Below are 20373 nucleotides of genomic sequence, written 5' to 3' on the forward strand. Positions count from 1 at the left end.
GCATAACACAAGATAATGTGAAGCGTACTCGCGTCAGAACAGAGAATAACTTGAAAGGTGAGTGACAGCGCAGTTACGGTACGGTTGGAGTAGCGATATTTTCTGATTTATATCACTGAGGAGGGACGAAGTGATACGTGGTGACTGGATAGGATGAAGCTTAGATACTGTTTAAGTGGGGTGTTTTGATTTACGAATTAGACTTGATAATGATTTCAGGATACTCGCTTAAGATCAGAAAATGCTTAAAATGGTGGGTGGTTGGGTGGATGTGTTACGATTGGAGTATTGGTGGCTTTAGTTGTTTTTCTCCCTTTTTTTTATAATTATGAGTAAACACTGATACAGACTTTGGTCCGTCTATAGGACGGCATCAGAGTACTCGAGTGATGAGAATGTGAACAAGGTACGAAGTATTGCAGATTATACACATGTATGGATCTAATGAGTTTATTTTGAACAGGACACTTTGGCAATGGATTCTATATATGTTTTGTGTATATATATTTTACAGCCCTGAGGAAGTAATTGGGTTAAATCCCTGGCGAAACACGTGTTGGCTGAAGTGGAAGTGACTTTCATTGAAGGAAAATTTACAACAGAGAATAAAGAGCTTATCATACGAAACAAACACAAGAAAGAAGGATTTAAGACGAGTGCTTTATTTCTTCTGCAATTTAAGGGCAATCATCGGATTATCACTGTACAGGGTTGGGGTGGTTCCCTGACTGAGCACCGTCTTATATTTGTTTGGGACAGGACATTGATTTGTATCAAATAACGGACATATAAGTTTGTGTGCGCCGTTTGTTTTTTTTTCCCCACAAAAAACGCCTACTTGTATAATCTGCTTGGAGGAGGGAATGAGGTCTGTTACGGACCCAAATGCAGTTCATCAGCCAGAACTGCAGATCTTTCAAAGTTCCCTCTGACATCTAAAGATCTAGAGCATGTCGGAGAGATTTCAGGTCCCACTGCAGAGCCCATATATACCGACAGGCATGAGTTACAAGCAGGATGCAGGAGGCCATGAGGCCCAACAACCCCAGGGTAATTCTCACCGACTTCCATGATAGAGGCTGAAACATCGGTATTATAGCCTGAATATCTCGGACACTTCGCTCATGAGGATGGGCCCAAAACTGCACTGTGTCCATAACGGCTCTGATGAAAGGAGGCATATGAGAGGAAGTCAGGTGTGACTTCAGCATATTGATAACGAACCCCAGCAAGTGGAGAAGATTTGCCAATGTCTGGAGGTGGGAGACTACTGCCTGGGGCAAGCACGCCTTCCACAGCCAATTGTCAAGGGAGGGAAACACAGGAACCCTTGACCTCCACAGATGAGCTGCAACCACTGCCATTACTTTTGTAAATACCTGAGGGGCACCGAAGGGAATCACAGCAAACTGAAAGTGCTCTTGGCCCACCGTGAACAGCAGGTACAAAATCTGTTGCCAGGCAGAAGGGGAATGTGGAAATATGCTTCCTGCAAGTCCAACAGTACCATCCAGTCTCCCCGGTCCAGGGCATCTTGAATTTCAGTAAGAGAAAGAGAAGCTGCAGGTCTAGGATCGTCCTTATTGTGCACCAGCAAGTAGCTAGAATAGCAACCACGACATACCTCTCTAGCTGACACCCTCTTTATGATAAATATAAAAGGACAACCCAGTACGCCCTTGTATGTATATATGGTATAAAAGTAAAAATGCCAACAAGTGACTTATTTGTAACAAAGTAGTTTAAAGGGATTCCTTAATGATTCTGATATGATAAAAAACTAATAACATCCATATTGAATTAAACCAACATAAGAGTATATAAATCAATTAAACAAGATTGAAACAGCAGGTGCATTAACAAAAAACCTCATTCTCAACGCTTACTCCACGCTGGGGAGATGCTGTGTTCCCATGTTATTCTCTCACTGCTCAGTATCGACCCTTTTGACGACTGATGCTTACTACGGATTAAGGTGCTATTTGGCAGTTAAGAACTCGTGCCAGGACGTTCTCATTGCCCTTGAATTTGTACATTCCGAGGACATCTATTCCTTTACATACATCTGAAGTCCTGATGATGGTCTCCACGACATCTGACCGAGACCGAAACGTCAAGGAACAACCCAACTCATCATTAACCTTCCAATTCAATTTGGAATTGTGGATCATTTTATGAATAATTCCTTTGGACATTTCGTTTGAGTGAATTATTGTTACATGGTCATCTGGTTGAAAAGAACTTTGGTCACATTATGCCTACCCTTTCTATGTAACTTTGCAGTTATTGGTTTATGTACTCCTACGAATTGATGTTGGATATTCTCTCACTTTTGAAAATAAGAGTTTTTTTGTTAATACAGCTGCTGTTTCAATCTTGTTTAATTGATTTATATGTTCTTATGTTGGTTTGCTTCAACATGGATAGCACTCTCTTTTTGACTTTCTTGGCCAAGATAGCCAACACTTCCTGGTGAAACAAGGAGAGGCGGTCCTCCGTCAGCTGCTTGTAAGTGGGTGGCATGGGTTGTCACAGAGGGAAGGGAACAGCCATTTTGGATGATTTGCAAAACCCAAAGATCCGATGTTACTGACCTCCAGTGGTGCAGATGATGGTGCATCATACCACCCACTGGATGCCCATGATTGTCGGATGGCAAACTAAAGGGGTTTTGAGGTTGCAGCTGCCCAGGCCGGGGGGGGGGGGGGGGGACGGCTAGGGTCACTATGGGGTACAGACCGGCCCGACCTCTGTCCACCTGTCTCACGTGGCTTATGGGACCCACGTCCTCTTCCATGCAAAGTCTGGTAAGTTTGTTGCCTGTGGTGGCTGGGAGGGTATGAATATAGTTGGGGACCCATTCCGTGGTCACAAAAGGGGTGGAAGGCAGACCTGGGAAGGCAAGGGCCATAGACAAGCCCAAGGGACCTAGCCTTAGCTCTGCTGTCCTTAAAGCGATGCAGTGCTGAGTCTGCATTCTCTCTGAAAGGATGAGAACCATCAAATTACATGTCCATAAGCAAGACTTAGTCATCCCCTGAAAAGTCAGTGGTTCGCAGCCAGGCATGGTTCCACAAGGCCATCAACCATTAAATTGCTCTACCCAGCTTTAAGTTAGTCATGTCCAGTCCACGTAACATGGTGAAATTTGCGGTTCTCACTTGCCAGCAATAGCTCTAGAAAGTATGGCTATCTCTTGCGCACCTGTATCCCAGATCATATGGGAATATCGGCCCAAAAGGGACACAGTGCTCACTGACTGCAATGCATGGCTGGTGGAAGATAAGATTTTCTTGCCAAAGGTATCCAGCCTCTTGGATTCCCTATCTGGTGGAGTGATAGGGCATGCTCCATGGTTGATCCTAGAGGTGGAGGTTTGGACTACTAAGCTCTCTGAGGAGGGGTGCTGGGTAAGGAGACTAGGGTACCCAGGAGGAGGGAGACAGCAATGGGCAAATGGCCTATGCACAGGAGCCCCTTGCAGGGCCCGGGCCAGGCTTCAAGTAGGACATCGGTAAGTGCTTCAGTAAAGAGGAGTAAAGGCTTGGAAGCTGAGACTCCTTGCTGAAGTACCTCCATCAAGACAATCTTCTTGACTGCCACCGTGGGCAGCTGAAGGTCCAAGACCCAGCCACCCTATGCAATACCATAGCGAGAGAGGCTCCCTCCTCCACAGCCACGGTAGAAAGAGAGAACAGGCCAGAGCTAAGTGAGGTGTCTAACCCAGTGGCCTCCGCCAGTTCCTCCTAAGAGTTGTAATCATTCTCATCTAGGGGATGCCGATGTCATTAAGAGTCCTGAAATCCCTCCCATACCTCTTCCTCTCTAGGCCTGTCAAATGTACAAGGCATGGCTCTGAATCCGAGATCATGTCCAGGTCAGCATCGGAACAGGCATCTGGTGACGCCCATCTGGCTCTGTGTCGGAGTCTGGAACGATAATACGGATGGCACTGCCATGAGGTGTTGACACTGGAGCAGGCACTGAGGAAGGACTCGATTTCACTGGCAGCTTTGCTCTGGATCCTACATAGCATCCATGAGGTCCGACTGGCATTAAGGGTGAACCTGCCAATGAGGATCCAGTGGGGGACCTTCCCAAGTTCATGGGGCTTGAAGGTGCTCCAGAAGGCCCAAGCTGCACAAATATGAGGGGCATAGCCTCATAAAACTCCTTAAGCTGGGCAGGAGTCTCGCTGGCAAATTCAGGAAAGAGCAGCGCAGTCATTGCCTCCGGCTCCACTGAAGCACGACGCCTGGAGAGCTGACAATCCTGCTCCCTGTAAGAAAACTTCAACAGGTGCAGCGAAGTTGAAGACCTCTTCGACTTCAATTTCTTGTGCTTCTGGGACTTACTCAACTTCCCTGATGTCTGACTGCAACAACGTCTGCCGGGTGTGGCTCTGTGAAATGCCCTGGAACCTTCCATGTGACAAGGATCTTGAGCGTTGCAGGGTTATCCAACGTCAGCCGAGAAGAAGCAGCAAGAAACCGCTTCTTCTGATGCACAGCGTGGCAGACCTCGAAGATCTTAAAGGTCAAGGTGCCTCTTCATGCACCATAAACACACAAACTGTGGGTCTGTCCAGACACTTGGCTGCGACAGGCACCACATGGTTTTAAACCAGCCAGTTTGACCTCACTGTAACATCCTGACACACCAGGAGAGAAAATCTCTCAAAAAAATGTCAACAAAAATTTGAGAAAAAAAGCCAGTGAAAAACAACTGAGGGTAGTTCTAACCGGATCAGTGCTATCTGATGCGGAAAGAAAAGAACTGCCGTCAGCGCGCTGGGGTAGTGCCTATATAGCTAACACGCACGTTACTTTTGGGGTGATGATGCGGAACCGAATGACGGCACCTACTGACAAGCAGGGGTACTGCTCAAAAGCTTACAGATTCAGTCTGATGCCTGGGGATTAATTCCATGGTAAGGAATTTGCATCTAGAAGTCTCCACCAGATGCTTGTTTGCAACAGCCCTTACAAGGTTTGGGCCCTGTCGTTTTGGGTGGGGAGATGTTCTTTGCACTCTGAAATGTGGGGTAAAGGGTCTCAAAGGAGACCAGAGGTGGCTCTGGATCTAAATTTGGTGGCATATAAAGAAATAAACTGACTTCTTGCAGGAGAGGAGTCTATATGGCCCCACACATCATTTCGGGAGAGAAACGGCCTCAATGCGAAGCTGCATGGTGGCACTTACCAGGGTAAAGGTACTGCTCAAAAAGTTTCCAGATCCAGTCTGAACCAGGGGGAATATTCAAAAGTGGAGAAATCTGCAGTTAGAAGTATCTATCAGAATGCTTGGTTTGATTCTGGATTGTGTTACAGGAGTGATGTCATCATGGGTGTAACAGGTTTTGACATATGCTGAGCAAAATACACAATCTATGCCCAATTTCCTTTTAATGTTATGTTTTTGTCTCCAATTTGGTGCTGGGATGACATCATTCTTTTACTTGACATCATACCCAACACAGGCTTATTCAAGTAACCCAAAACTGGCAATTATCATGAGTTATAAAATTAATATGTAGAAAAATACAGTTCGTCAAACAACATACAACTCCTCTCAATAGGGAGAAACCAGAATCTTTACAATGAAAACTCTCGGGGATTTTCAGAGAGGGAGACCAACACCAAAACCCTTTCCTACTCCGGTACATAGAATAAATGTAACACAAGGTGATAACCCACTATGGCCTACTGGAGTTAAGTAATGCTTTGCACAATAAATAAGTGTGGCCCACTTTTAATACGAAGATCGGACGTATGGCATCAGACATACCTTTTTCCAAAGCACCAATCAAGCCTATTTGGCCTATTAGGGCTATTTAGGGACTCCCTTGTAGGTGTGTCCCCATATTTGGTGTGCAAGACTCCACCAGGACTCCTCTGCATCAACCTCTTCTGCTCCTGGCCACTGGAACCACTGCTGATCTTGACAGGAACCAAACAAGCCTGCAAATCCCGAGAGGACCTCGCTTTGCAACATTGTTTCTTCGGCTCCTTCCAGCAATTACAACATTTCCACAGATGTGCATCCTCTGGGGTCGGCAAGACTTCAGCTGCACCAAAGAAGCAAGACTGAATCTCTCTTGGAATGAAGGAGTCACCCCTGCATCCGTGGGCAACGATGAGCGGCTGCTGGGATCTCATCTCCGCTGGAACTGCGCGCATCCTCCAACACAGGTGGTTGTTCTGAGGGGTCTTCTCTGCCTTCCGTCCAACTTGGGAGACGGTGAGCCCTTGCCTCTCCTTGCAGGACAGAATCCCTGTGCCCCACAACCCTTGCAGCAACCAAGGCTTACTGACAACTGCTCCAAGGGATCTTCAGGCTCAAAGTAGCCCTAGCCTCCAGCACTTCATCCTTGCAAGGACAATCTCCTCACTGCTGTTCCAGCAATTTGGGACTCCTCTCCAAATGTGCTGACTTGGCCTCACTGAAACGTACTGTGTCTGCTGCCATGGGTTCCCTGTGAGGGTTAGAACTGCTTCTTCTGGCTCTCCTGACTGCTGAGGGTCAGCCCAGACTCTCCTCCAAGGGTGTAGTCACCTGGACCTTGCTGGTCACCTTTAGCTGCAAATCCTCTTCTGTCCAGATTTGCACTTGCCAAGGTTAGTTGGTGGTCCTCCTCACCACTGACCTGTCTGCGACCCGGAGACCAGCGTGGGACAGGTTCTGCACAACTTCAGGGACTCCACTGCAGCTCCTGAGCTCCACAGCTGGCCTTCATCTTCCACTGTCAACCTGGATCTTCACCCACAGAAGAGAGGGAAGTGGCTCCTGCCCCACCTAAACACTCCTGTGTGTATTGAACATTTTCCCCTTCTTTTGCAGATTCTTTTCATACAGAATCTACTGTTGGGTTCCACTGGACTGGTCTGATTCTTGCAAACGTATTTTTCCAAGTCCCGTTCTTAGTCTATGGGAAGATCAGGTAACTTACTTCTGCTCCCCTGATCGCTGGGGGTCTGCTAGATACTCACCTCTTGGGGTTCCAAGCTCTCCCATCTCCCTACTAACTATTCCACATCCTTAGGTGGGGGACCTAACTTCGCATTCCACTATTTTAGTATATTATTTGGTTCCCCCTTGTAGGGCCCTAGCTATTTTCTGCTATTAATTGCCAATGCTTGCTGTTTTTCTGTGCTAATTCCTAGTACTTACTGTGTGAATATAATGTATACTTACCTCTAGTCAGGGGTTTGCCTACAGTGATCTAGTTCAGTGTTACTGTAATAAAGTATCTTTGTTTTTGCAACATTGCGTGGTTCTATTTATGTGAGATAAGTTAATGTGTGACTACTGTGTTAGTGCAAGTGCTTTACACTCCTCCCAGATAAGTCTTGGCTGCTCACCACAGCTACCACTAGAGAGCCATGGCTTCCTAGGCACTGTGCATTAATAGGCCCTGGACCTGGTATAAGGTGCAAACACAATAGTTATCAACTGCACACCAGGCCAGCTTCCTACAGTGGTAGTAGACCTTTAGGCCTGTTCATGAACGGTCACATTCTGCAGGCAGATTAAGGTACACAAATTTTAGGACGTCAAGAGTTAAATCGCTAAATTGAGATGTATGTGGTTAGGATGTCTGAAAGTACCTTGATTTTGGGAGAGGAATTCGGGTCTGTTGGGTTGTTTCTTGTGGGGCACTAGAAAAAGTCAAGAAATGTGGTGAACCAGGGCTGCCTGGTCCAGGTTCAGGCTACTAGAATGAGGGTGAGGGAGGTTTCCCAGAGCCTCCACACCACAAATGGAAGAAGTAGAAGAAGTGGAAAATTGTAGATAAATATCCTTGACCAGATGATCCAACCTGCACTGCCCATGGAGTGTGGGTGTGAAAACCTGATGGCTAAGTTTGGGCATTTTGCGTTTTCAGTGGAAGCGAACATGTCTATGAGAGAGAACACCCAAAGGTAGAATACAGGAGTAGGATCTGAGGGTGGAGTCCCCACATGTGGACTTGCAGATGCACTTGTTGAAGCATCGAGCTGAGCAGGTCTGCAAAGTCATTGTCCACCACGGATATGTACTGTATGAGGTAATAGACTGTGATGAATTGTCTACTTCCAATGCCCTGTGCTAGGATCGACAACTGAAGAGAGTGCGTGCCACCCTGTTTCTGGATTTAAAGTATGTATTTAATGAGGGAGAGGAAGGCCCCGAAGGTTAACTGTATTGCCAACTGTAGGAAGCTGGCCTGGTGTGTGGTGAGCACCTATGGTGTTATCACCTTACACAAGGTCCAGGTATCCCCTATTAATGAAGTGTAGGCAGTGTCTAGGAAGCCATGGGTCTCTAGAAGTAGCTGTGGATGAGCAGCCAAGACTTATCTAGGAGACATACAAAGCTTATGCAATACCACTATAGTCACACAGCACTTACACACATGAAAGATTCACACAGTGTTACAAAAATAAAGGTACTTTATTATAGAAATACAAATGCTAAAATACAGTAAAGGCAATGCCACAACTGGAAAACATATAGTAAGAAAGTAGAATGTGAAAGGCTGTCCCCCACCCAAGGATGTGGAATTAAGAGAAGGGATATGCAGGAGCTAGGGACCCCAAAACGTAAGTACCAGGATGACCCCCAGCGACCAGGAGAGCAGAGGTAAGTACCTGGTTTTCTACAAAACCAACAGGAGGACTTTGGATAATGATTGTGCAAGTCCCTGACAAGATTGGAAGAACTCAAAGCTGGATCTTCACAGTAGGGGACCTGCAAAGGAAGAGGACCTAGTCCAGTTTGTGATAAAGTGTCCGGTTGTGGCAGGAGCCACAACCCACCCATCTGTGGATGCAGGACCAGGTCTACGGTGGAAGAAGAAGGTCAGCAGTGCAACACTGGAGCAGAAGAGTTCTAGAAGTGATGTTCCACGTCAGCGGTCGTGATGCAGTCGGTCAGTGGTGCTGAAAACCCACCAACAAGACTTGGCAAATGCTATTGGCGGAGAAACTGGTTTTGTAAGGCTGAAGAGGACCAGCAAGGTCCAAGGGAATCGACACAAGGAGGGGAGCCCGGGGTGATTCTCAGCAGCTGGGAGAGTTACAAGAAGAGGAGGCATCCCCCACAGGTGAACCATGGGCAGCAGGCACAGGAGTCGCAGTGAGACCCACTCAGCACACCTGAAGAAGTGTCCCACGTCACTAGAGCAGGAGACAGTGTTGCAGGAAGACGTGCTAGGGGCCAGGGCTACACAGCACTTGAATAGCCCTTGGAGGAGGAACAAATAAGCCTAGGTGGATGCAGGAGTCACGGTGCACAGGGGTACTTGTCCTGCAAGGAGAGGCAAGGGCTTACCGTCTCCCAGGTTGGACAGCTGATAAAGAGGACCCTGGTGACCACTCGAGACTACCACCTGTGATGCACCATCCACACAGTTCCAGAGGAGAGAAGATTCACGCAGCCGGTCATCATTGCAGTTGGTGCCTACGGATGCAGGGGAGTGACTCCTTCACTCCAAGGGAGATTCCTTCTTAATTCTTGTGCAGGCTGAAGACTCTGCTTCTCAGAGGATGCACAGCCAGGCAAATGTTGAAGTTGCTGGAAGGAGACGGAGAAACAATGTTGCAGAGTGGAGGCGTCACTGGAGTTGCAGATTGTCGGTTCCTGGAGGGTCCTGTTGCAGTCCCAGTGGCCAGAAGATGAAGTAAACGATGCAGGAGTCCTGCTGGAATCTTGCACGTCAAATCTGAGGACCCCACCCAAGAGAGAGACCCTAAATTGCCCAGGAAGGGGCCACCTATCAGGAGGGGGCCGTGACGTCACCTACCTGACGTGGCACTTCAGATGCTCCAAGAGGCCTCTGCCCACCTTGTATTCAAGATGACAGAATCAAGAGGCCACCTGGAGGAGCTCTGGGAACAACCCCTAAGGTGGGGAGGGGTCACTCCCATTTCCATAGTCCAGTTTTGCGTCCGAGCAGGGACACGGGGTCCCTGGACTGGTGCAAACAGGTTTATGCAAGGAGGGCACCGAATGTGCCCTTCAAAGCATACCAGTGTCCTGGGAAGGCTACCCCTCCCAAGCCTTCTCACACCTATTTCCAAGGAAGAGGGTGTTGACACCCTCTCCCACAGGAAATCCTTTGCTCTCCCTTCCTCTGCTTGAGCTGGTCAAGCAGCAGGAGGGCAGAAACCAGTTTGAGGGGTGGCAGCAGCACAGTCTACCCAGAAAACCCCAGAAGACTAGTGGGAGCAATGCTGGGGGTTCCCTAAGGAACGCCCAGAGTGCATGGAATCATACAACTGATACTGGCAACAGTATTGGGGTATGATTCCAAAATGATTGATACCAAACATGCCCAGGTTCGGAGTTACACCATTATGAGCTGGACACCGGAACTATCCAAGACACGGGAAAAATGGCTTCCCTGCACTAAAGAAGTCCAGTGTAATGGAACTGGTGTTCGTAGGGGCACCTCTCATGCAGTGGTGCCCTCACACACATGTACCTGCACCCTGCCCACTGGGCTAGGATGGCCTACCATAGGGGTGACTTACAGTGCCCTGGTGCAGTGACCTGTAGTGAAATGATGCATGTACTTTTTCACACAGGCTGCAATGGCAAGCCTGCAGACACCTTTTGCATGGGCTCCCATCGGTGGCACAATACATGCTGCAGCCCAAGGCGAATCCCATATACTAGGGACATATATGGGGGTACCAGTATGCCAACTGGGGGGGTGCAAAGTTCTAAACAACCAAAATAGTCTAAACACTGACAGCAGTCAACAAGAGGGGGTAAACCATGCCTTAAAGAGGGTACTTTCCTACACCAACAACTCAAAATGACTGATATGGAGGTCCCATTGATCAAATGTCAACACATCATGTAAAGTCAGGTCTTGAAGTGTGCCCCCCCACACAAACAGGGAGGCGTCCATGGTGATGGTCACTTGGGGAATTGGGCAGAGGAACGGCTGTCCCTGCAACAGATTACTGGCATTTCACCACTGCAGAGAGCTACGAATACGGCCCCAGATCAACACTAGATCCTTCAATTGACCCTCTGCTTGTGCCATTATGTTGCTAGGCACTCCTGCAATGAATATGTTACCTGGTGTGCATTACTGTATCTATACAAGAGGCCATTTTGCCTAGAAGGAGCATGATTGCCAGGACTGTTACCCGAGTTTGAAAACCTTGCACCCTTGCTGGGATGAGGAATGCTTTCTCTACTTGGGATTATGGATCCTAGAAGGGCTGTACTTGGATAGGATGGAGATGGAATTTGGTTCCTTTGATGGTGAAGCTTAAGCTGTTCAAGAGATGTGTCGGCTTGGGTGTGTATTAGGCATTGCTGATGTGTGGCGCTCTTGATCAGTCTGTCGTCCAGATAAGGGAAGACGTGGACGTCATTCCCTCTATGGTAAGCGGCTACCACTGCAATGCATCTTCTAAATAATCTGTGAGTTGTGGTTACTCCGAAGGACGGCATTTTGAATTCGTAATGCTGATCACTTACCTCAGGGTGGATGGGTTTGTGTAAGCAGGCATATTTTAGGTCGAGAGCGTTCATGAAGTCGCCTTGCTGTGGCAGTGGAATTACATATTGGAGTGTCGCCATGCGTAAACAATCCGATAGGATGTACTTGGCGAGTAGCTTCAGGTCCAGGATGGGCCTTAAGGACCCATCTTTTTTGTGGATCAGAAAGTACAAGGAGTACACCCTACAGCCCCTCTGTGGAGTAATGTGTGCATTTCCTTTTGGGGCCGGTGCTGACGTTCTGGGGAGAGCTTGTGTGCACTGTGTTTGGTGGTGGTTGTGAGACTTCTAGGCAGTATCCCTCCACTGCATGATCTAGAATTATGTGATCTCTGTTCAGCGGGCCAGACACCGCTGTTATCTTCTCCCAACAGGTATTAGATAGTCAAGGGAAGGGTAAGAGAGTCACTGCTTAGTAAGTGCAGTCCTTTTGGCAGCTGCATCCTTTCACAGGCCTCAAATCTTGTTGCCTCTATATCCTACCTTATAATAACCCCAGGGTGGTGGTTGTTGTTGTTGCTGTCTGGGGTAGTGGATTTGGCCTCACCATGCTAAGGTGCGCTTTGAAGGTGGCTTTCTATAGGTTCTTTTTAACTTTTTCCAACATCTCACCAACTTGGCTTCCAAAAAGGTGCTCACCATCTAGAGGCCAGTTGAGGAGAGGATGCTGGCCCTTCGAACTGAAGCCAGACGCGTGCAGCCATGTATGTCCGCAGAGGAGGACACTAGTGTTGACTTCATGTGCAGAGTGACTGTTGCATCTAGTGCGCACCTGATCTTGATGTTTGAAATGTTTTTTCCTTCCGATACCAACTTTTGGTAATGTTTCTTATATTGCTAAAGAAGATGCGGAATTAGATCTTGTCATACAGAGAGGGCAGGCCTACCGATTTGGCCATCCACGAATGTGTGGCAGGCTGAGTGGTGACACACAAGCCATCTGTGTCAATTTCTCTCAATCGGGGGGGGAGGGAGGGGAGGGGGGGTCACCACCTTTACCCTGACAATAGGCTTGTTTGTGTACTACCAATAAATCTGGTGGAAGCTGACACCTGATGTAAGGGAGGTAAGAGAGTGAGGCCTTATATTTTTTATTTACCCTTGGGGTGACAACATGCACCCTTTACTGTCTCCTTAAAGATGTCATGCACTCAAAGCATACCTTCAGCACAGGCAAGAACTGCACTGACCTATTGGTGGAGGAGAAGGTCTCCATAAGGTAGATCTCCTTTTCAGGTTGCTTGTGCATTTCCATCTTGTGAAAGGGGGCTCCACAATTGAGCACTTCATGATATGAAGTGGTGTCATCCGGAGGGTGACAGCTGAGCTGGATATGGATCACAGTCCATATCAGCTACGGGGGGGGGTTACATCATAGTCATCCTAAGGGCCCGCATGTGGGAGTGTATCATAAGGCAGGTCATATAGGACATAGGAGACTTTGGACTTTCCCCACTACCAGAAGGAAGATATCTCTGTGATGAGGTGGGCCTAGTGGGGAGTGGTTCAGGAGGCAGAGAAGGGAAGGGGGGGTAGTAGGAGAAGTAAGCAGAGGTGGCAGTGGTTTAGGAGAGGTGCCCTTATCATGGTGGTGCTGATTATTAGGGGGGGAGGGGATTTAAAAGTTTCTTCAAAACTTAATTTCCTCCTGGCCAGGATCCAACAGTGCTAGGTTGAATGTGGGTACAACGCTGTCCTCATGGAGGCACTGAAGAAATGGATGTTCAAAGTCCTCTGAGGCATCAGAAAAGGCGGGTGTGGATGGTGCCTTCTTGGGAGCCAACATTTTTCAAGGACCATGCAGAGCCAAGCCTGCTTTCAAATCTGAAGTCTTCAGCTCCAAAATAGGTCTCGGAGCTGGAGCAGATGCAGCTGCCGAGGTGGATGGAAGAGGCTTAGAGGCAGGCTTCGGCACCAAAATGTGTGCACATTGAGTCCAAACCCTCCATTTGGTGCCAACCATGGCCCTGCGGCAGTTGTGACCCAGAAGCCTCATGAGTGCTTTCGGAGCTCGAGGCACCAACCTCCCGAGGATGTAAATACTGGAAAGGCATCGCCTGTTGCGTGGAAGTACTCACTGCAGCCACTTTGGACTGTTGTTGCACCGGCATGGGCTTGTCCTTCATGTCGGAACCCTCAGCTGATGAGAGATCCTCTACCTTGCCACTGGTGGTCTCCTTCTGCTGGTCATCCTTAATGTCTTGGTTCCCAAAGAGGTCAGGAGACAAACAGAAGTTACAGAATAGATGGCGGTCTGCCCTCAGGTACTTTGAGTGACACTTGGGGCAAAATTAAACAGAGTCTTTTTTTCATAACTAGAACATTCTCATGGGTCGGAGATGGAGTAGAAGGTCCGAGGGGGCAGACCCCAGGGCAAGGCATCGGAAAGTGCCTGATCTGCAGAAAACATAGTCGAAGCAAGTACTTGGTAGGAAAAAACAAATGTGTGATAGCAGACTCCTCCAGCAACGAATGGAACTGAGCAGCCCTGGCGAGAACCCCACATGGCGTTGAACCGGAGTTCAAAGGGACACATCTGAAGCTGACAGTGGAGAAAAAAACATTCAAGAATGGAGCCAATGCTCATGCGCATTACCAGCTATAAGTGGAGTCACAGTACCTCATCACTCAAAAAGACTTCTGCGTAGAAAAAACTTGCAGACTTCAGAGTCCACCACTAGATAGCAGGAGTATATGCACAGCATGTGTATCTAAAGCTATGCATGTCACAAACAGATGCTTTATGTGTAGGCATAGAAAGGGCAAAGTTAAGCTTCCAATATGGAGACAGAGACCTAGCAGGAGAAACACTTTCAAATACCCTCTAAGAAATTGTTTACTATAGGTATTCTAAAGAAAAAGGTTAGTGAAGTTGATGTCCTATAAGTATCGAAATCTGCAGTAGTACCTTAATTGATGAAAAATGTAACTCAGATTTTGCTAAAGGCAGAAGATACAGGACTATGACTTCTTTCAACATCTGGAAGGATCGTTGTTGGTTTGGAAGTAGTAGCTATAGAAAATCGTAAGTGGATGATGTTTTGGTGGAAGGACGCTTTGCCTTTTTCAAAATGTACATTAAGTCCGGTGGAAAATTTAAATCGTAATGTTGTAGGAGTTCAGGATCCAAGCCACTAACTTCAACAAAGGAAGGGTGGGATGTCGGATCTAGTCTTCAAATTTGTTAATTAGACCCAGTCAGCACTGTAGCTTACTGTGAGGTTGCTCCAACAGATGTAAGTCTGCAAACCACTACTCCGGTAGCCACTTCGAGCTATGGGGATCATTCTGGCTTTGCAATGAGACATTCTGATGAACATTGTTGAGATCATCAGAATCCAAGCAAATTTGTAAAGAAACAACTCTGACCAGTCTATCAAAAAGGCACTCCCTTTCAACCCCAGTTGACAGTACCAGGAGGCATAGTCTAGGCATTTCCTGTGGAAAGCCCCAGTAGTGAAGGATGCCACACAGAACTTTGTTTCAAGAAAACTGCGAGTGGGTCCTCAGCGACAATCTGCTGAGTGAATGTACCTGAATTCTAAATAAAGGGAGAACCACCATGATTTATAAGTCCCTTGCTATGGACCATTTCCAGATTTTTTGTGCATCCAGGGATAGTGGTTTGAAAGTCCCTCCATGCTTGTCCAGATAAAGTGTTGTGTTGTTCATCTGAACAAAGAGGGACTTCACCTTGATAGTAAAATTGAAGGACTTCACAGCCATATGGACTGCTCTCAATTTCAGTAGACTGCATGGTTACATGTCTCCTTTTCTCACTATGTTCTCTGAATCTGCAGATTCTCCAAGTAAGCAGTCCATCCCAGAAGAAAGGCGTCTGTGATGACTGTCTCTTTCAAAATTTCCTGATGGATAGGGACTCCGTTCAACAGATTTTGAGAATTGCGTCATCAAGTAATGACTGAATGGCAGACAGTGAGAATCCATCTTTCCTGCTGCCCAATAGTGGACACCACTGGTCTGTCAGACACTGCTGAGGGATTCCTATGGGGAGGCTGGGATAGGGACTAAACTTCAGTCCAAATTATCCATCAAAATGATGTTGCATTAACGTAATTACTGGTACATTCAAAGGTGAACTATTTTCACAGTTGTTTAGACCGGCGTTATATATAACACTCAATCATTACTGTGTTTTTCATACTCTTGCTAGTTCTTTAGACAAACTGTGTATCATTTCAAACTGTACATAATTTAACGAGCGGCAGGAAGGCTTTGCAGTGTGTTACACACAATCTAAGTGATAGAATCAACAAAAATTTGCCATTTCCGAAGGATTCTGCAAAACATTTGAGCTACACGGTCAATTAGATTACCACGTAAGATCCTTCACTCTAATGAGTTTCACTCACAAGTCAACCACACTTCACATGCTTTTATAACAGAAATAGTTTGATGCTTAACTAATCATAATTAATTTGATGCCCATAAGCATTACCAACATCACCTCAACAGAAGGTTAGTCCAACAACCGCCTAATCACTTACCACGCAACAAAATAACTGGCAATATCAGCCGCCACAAGTCAACAAGAGATGTAGAAAAGCTAACATAATATTTTATCTAAAGCCCAGGATTAAGCACGGTCTACTACAGAATACTAAAAACATCTATATGTTAGTCCAATCAAACATCACAGTTCAGGCAATCATAAATGATTTCTCAAATACTGCTGATTCCATCCCTTCCAGGGGAAAACAGCAAAAGCACATTTCCCATTCAGAAAACAATTCAACTAAAGAAAAAGAGGACACCCTGAAAACATACATAATAAAATACTGACATTATTATCACAGCCCTGTATCACCAACCTCTGGAATGACTGTCAAAACACCCATTTATCAGCAGATAAATGAACTCTTGCTACTGGCCATTTCCCCATTATATCATAGGCTAAAATTAGGATGGATGTTTCTGATACTCTAAGCATGAGTTTTCACTTACTACGAAGCAGGGTTCTAAGATGGGGACCATGATAAAAATAAAGACGCATTTTCCCATTTTAACTCCCATAGAATATTTTGCTCCCGCCCAAATGTATGTATGCCAAATGTGACATGAAGCAGAACTTTACTTAAAGTGTGCGCAGGAAAGTGCCCCTTTTTTATATAGTCGCCCCCACTTTTTGCCTGGTATTCCATGCATTTTTGACTGAAAGTGTACTTGGTTCCTGCTAACCACGTCCCAGATCCCTTTCCCTAAAACTGCGCAACTGTTTGCAAATTGGCAATACCTTTGGACCCCCTGTAAGTCCCAAGTAAATGGTACCCCAGCTACCTAGGGCATGGATACCAAAGAGGGTCCCCAAGAGCTGCAACATGTATTGTGCCATTCTCAGGAACCCCTAACCTAGCACAAGCAGACTGCCACTGCAGGCTGCATGCCTTGGTGCAGCTAAAAAAAGAAAACACAACATGGCAATCAGCCTGTGTGCTATGTCCCCTTAAAACCGCATGTAATGTATGTATGTCAACTCTAAAGCAGGCCTTACAGCCAAACGGCAGGGTACATTATATTACTTGCGAGGACAAATCTGCAAGGGCAGAAGTGCCCCTGCTTTGTCTTCATCGATTTTTGGACATAGTGACTGAACAGGGAAGGCATTTTAGACAAATGAGTTGGACACTGGTCTCTACGACTTCCACAGCTACATGATGGCTTCACTAAAAATAGGGATGTTTAGTATCAGACATCTCGCATTAATAAACATGCACTGATGCCATTGATAGATTTATTAATACTTGCACCCAGAGAGCACCTTAGAGGTTCTCCCTGAAAACCTACCAACTACCCGTGTGGGGACTGACTCGTTGTAGCCAGCCTGCCACCACCAGACAAGATTCTGGCACCTTGGGGTGACAGTCTTTGCCCTCGGGTGGTCAGAAGCAAAGCCTGCTCTGAGCGAGGTTTTTACATACCCCACCCAACAGGATGACCTACGAATCTGCATTCCAGGGCAAGGAGATTCAAAGACACCTACTGTCCTTAGTATGCAGATCTGGCTTCACTCAAAGGAGAGATGCCAACCCCTCTGCCCCATGGCCCATTTGCCACCGGGACAGGTGGGAAATTTAGTAATCAGAGAGGTGTGCCTACCCCTCAGGTCAGTCCCACCCCTAAGGTGAGCTGTCTGATGTGGACATAACATTTAGAAATCTGCCTTCTTGGAGTTGGCAGGTTTAGGAACTCTGGGAGAGGGTTATGCTCAATTCCCACAGGAAGTGGTCATATCGAGGGTGTAGTGACCCCAAGGATCAGTAGCCCATTGGCTACTACCTTACACTCCCCGGAACACCCCTAAATGTAGTATTTAGGGGAGCCCTTTCCAGCAGGAAAGCAGATCTCCTCTGACCTGAAGAAAGACAACACTCCAAAGACACAAAAGGCAAGAACTGAAGATCTGTGACGGACTCAGCACCAACCGTGCCTGCCTCCATGTGGAGTAGCAGAGATGTTCTCTAACTATAACTCTACACCAGACGGTTTGATGTAAATCTGTTCAGTAGTTTTTCAGATAGAAGAATTAAAAACTAGATGCATTTAAAGGGTTACCACTTGTATATCTCCGCAGTCTTAACTAGCAAGTCACAACTTGCTACTCCTGTCAATCACCATTTTGAATCTTTTGACAAACATGATTGATGGGTACTAAAAAAAAATTTAGGGCCATCTTGACACTTGTGTTTCCGCATAAACTAGTGTGTTTCGTACTATGGGGAAAAATAAATTCTGCAGTCATGAGTGGCCACCTTCACAGGGACCCGACCCAAGTGGAGTACCAGGTTAAAGTCAGAGGCATGGTAAAATGAAGCTTTTTTTTTTATTAAAAAAAAAAACCTTAGGAGTAAAGAGCATGACTGAAGAGTCAGAAGGAGATTATGCAAGCTGACATTTCAAGGCAATAAGTTTTACTGCCAAATGTGAAAAATGTAGTCAAGTGCGACTTTCACAAAGCATAAAAATAAAAAACACAGCATGTAAGGCCGAGATATAGGGATGTGCTGAGCAAATAGGCTTCCACAAAAAAATTGAAGACATCAGCCCCTTGAAGCAGAGGCTGGAAATTATGTACATCATAAAAGCAATTAAATTCAATGAAACAAACCACAGTTATGAATCTGGCACAAAAACAACAAACCCCTGAGATTCTCCACTTATGGTCAGCAATATACAAAAAAAAGTCTGAACTCAAGGGACACTACATGCTCATAAGACAAAAATAGATATCAACATGGCGGGTCGTGCAAATTATGGTGCGTTTTTTGTGTGCTGATAAGCATCACTGGCAAATTTCAGTGGTGTATCGAGTTGAGCCAGAACACTTACTCAGTTTTTAATGTTGTTTTTCAAGTCAGTATGTTTGCAGATATATCTTTACATATGTTCTCTAAGAAACTAAAGTTGAGAGGGGGCTAAAGGTAGACTCATTTGTTAAAATCAGCCTCTACTATAAAAACTAAGGGAACATGAAATTAGTGAATTACGGTGCTTTCACCTCTAGTCCCAACCCTAAGGTGCTAAGCCACATTTAACTCCCACCTGTTTTTATTTCAAAAACCTTGAAATGATGCATGTGAGAGAATTGTTGATTATATTTTTAAGTGTGATGTCGTAATGACAGAGTGACTAAGTTATGGTAAACAGTGCCAGATAACTATGTTCTGTAGGTGCATACTCCACCTACAGCTTCTTCAAAGGTCCAGCGCCTGCTGACTTCTGCTTCATTCTGCTTGTACAACTGCTCCCGGAGAGAAATAATGAGCTCCCGCATTTTCTGCACGTCCACATCACTCTGGCAAGAAAATAACAAAAACTAGAGGTTACATTATAACAAGGGTGGCCGTTCTTAAAAGTCTGTGAATAACTATTTTACAATACAAATTTACAAGGCAGTTTGTTTAAATTTTGTCACTTAAGCCATTGTTGTGCTTAATATTTACACACATTTGTAGAAACACTGGAACAAGTTAACCTAAAACAGATACATAAATAAAAGGCATACATTTTATATTACACAAGATAGCGCTTTAAATAGAGCTAGTTCCCTGTAGGATAAACTGCTCACGATACCTCGAGCTATGGTCCTAGAACGTTTCCAGAGAAGAATCAATGAAAAGCAGAACTGACTGTAAGGAGGCAGGATCCATTATTCTGTACAAAGACTGTGAAGTAGCGGAGATGGGAGAGTAGGGTTTGAACCTCACAATAGAGAGAAATATGGTAACAGAGGGAAGACAAGGAGCAGGCTTATGAAGCCTTTGCCCTGAGAGATCTGTGTACTGATTTGTTTAAGCTGAACAGGTGAAATTTCGAGACATGGCAACTCAAATGCAAAATGCAGCAGTGCAGTATGAGAAAGACTTAAAGACAGCAGACTGACTCAAGAGTCTCTTGTCTAATGTGCTCTGACAGGAACCCTGTCAGAGCATAAATACAGGATGGAAAAGCAGGATTTTTCATGGCTCTGTCAATTTCAAGCACAGACATACTTCATGATTGTTTTACCCAATACATGCACCTCAGATATGTTTTTTTGGAGAGGGGTTAGGGGAGTGGTTCTAGCCTGTAAATGATAATAAGGCTATGCAAGGACCCAGGAGATGGCAATGAGGGTGGTGAAGAGAATTATGATGATAGTAAAAGATCCAGGATACACGAAACTGTACGTAACAGAGAAGGAGTTAAACATAAGATATTCTTGGTGTTCCCTACTGGAGTAACGCAACAGTAGTCAAAAGAAAGATGTTAGTGGTCCAGAAGGAGTTTTATAATCTGAATGTGCTTGCAACAGTAGAGCACATGTTTATCCTGAGGAGTGGCTGAAAGAAAAAAAAACATTTGGTGCCACCCAAG

At 45.9% G+C, this 20373-nt stretch overlaps 1 protein-coding gene across 1 annotated transcript in view; it reads right to left on the reverse strand.

Moving 5' to 3' along the window:
- Positions 1–20373, reverse strand: part of LOC138259971 (uncharacterized) — a 601590-nt gene that overhangs the window by 320664 nt on the left and 260553 nt on the right. The window contains exon 7 of the mRNA XM_069207983.1: positions 19205–19312. Coding sequence (XP_069064084.1) covers positions 19205–19312 — 108 coding nt within the window. The remainder of the gene's footprint in view (positions 1–19204; positions 19313–20373) is intronic.

Source organism: Pleurodeles waltl, chromosome 9, assembly GCF_031143425.1.
Source record: "Pleurodeles waltl isolate 20211129_DDA chromosome 9, aPleWal1.hap1.20221129, whole genome shotgun sequence".
Lineage (NCBI taxonomy): Eukaryota > Metazoa > Chordata > Amphibia > Caudata > Salamandridae > Pleurodeles > Pleurodeles waltl.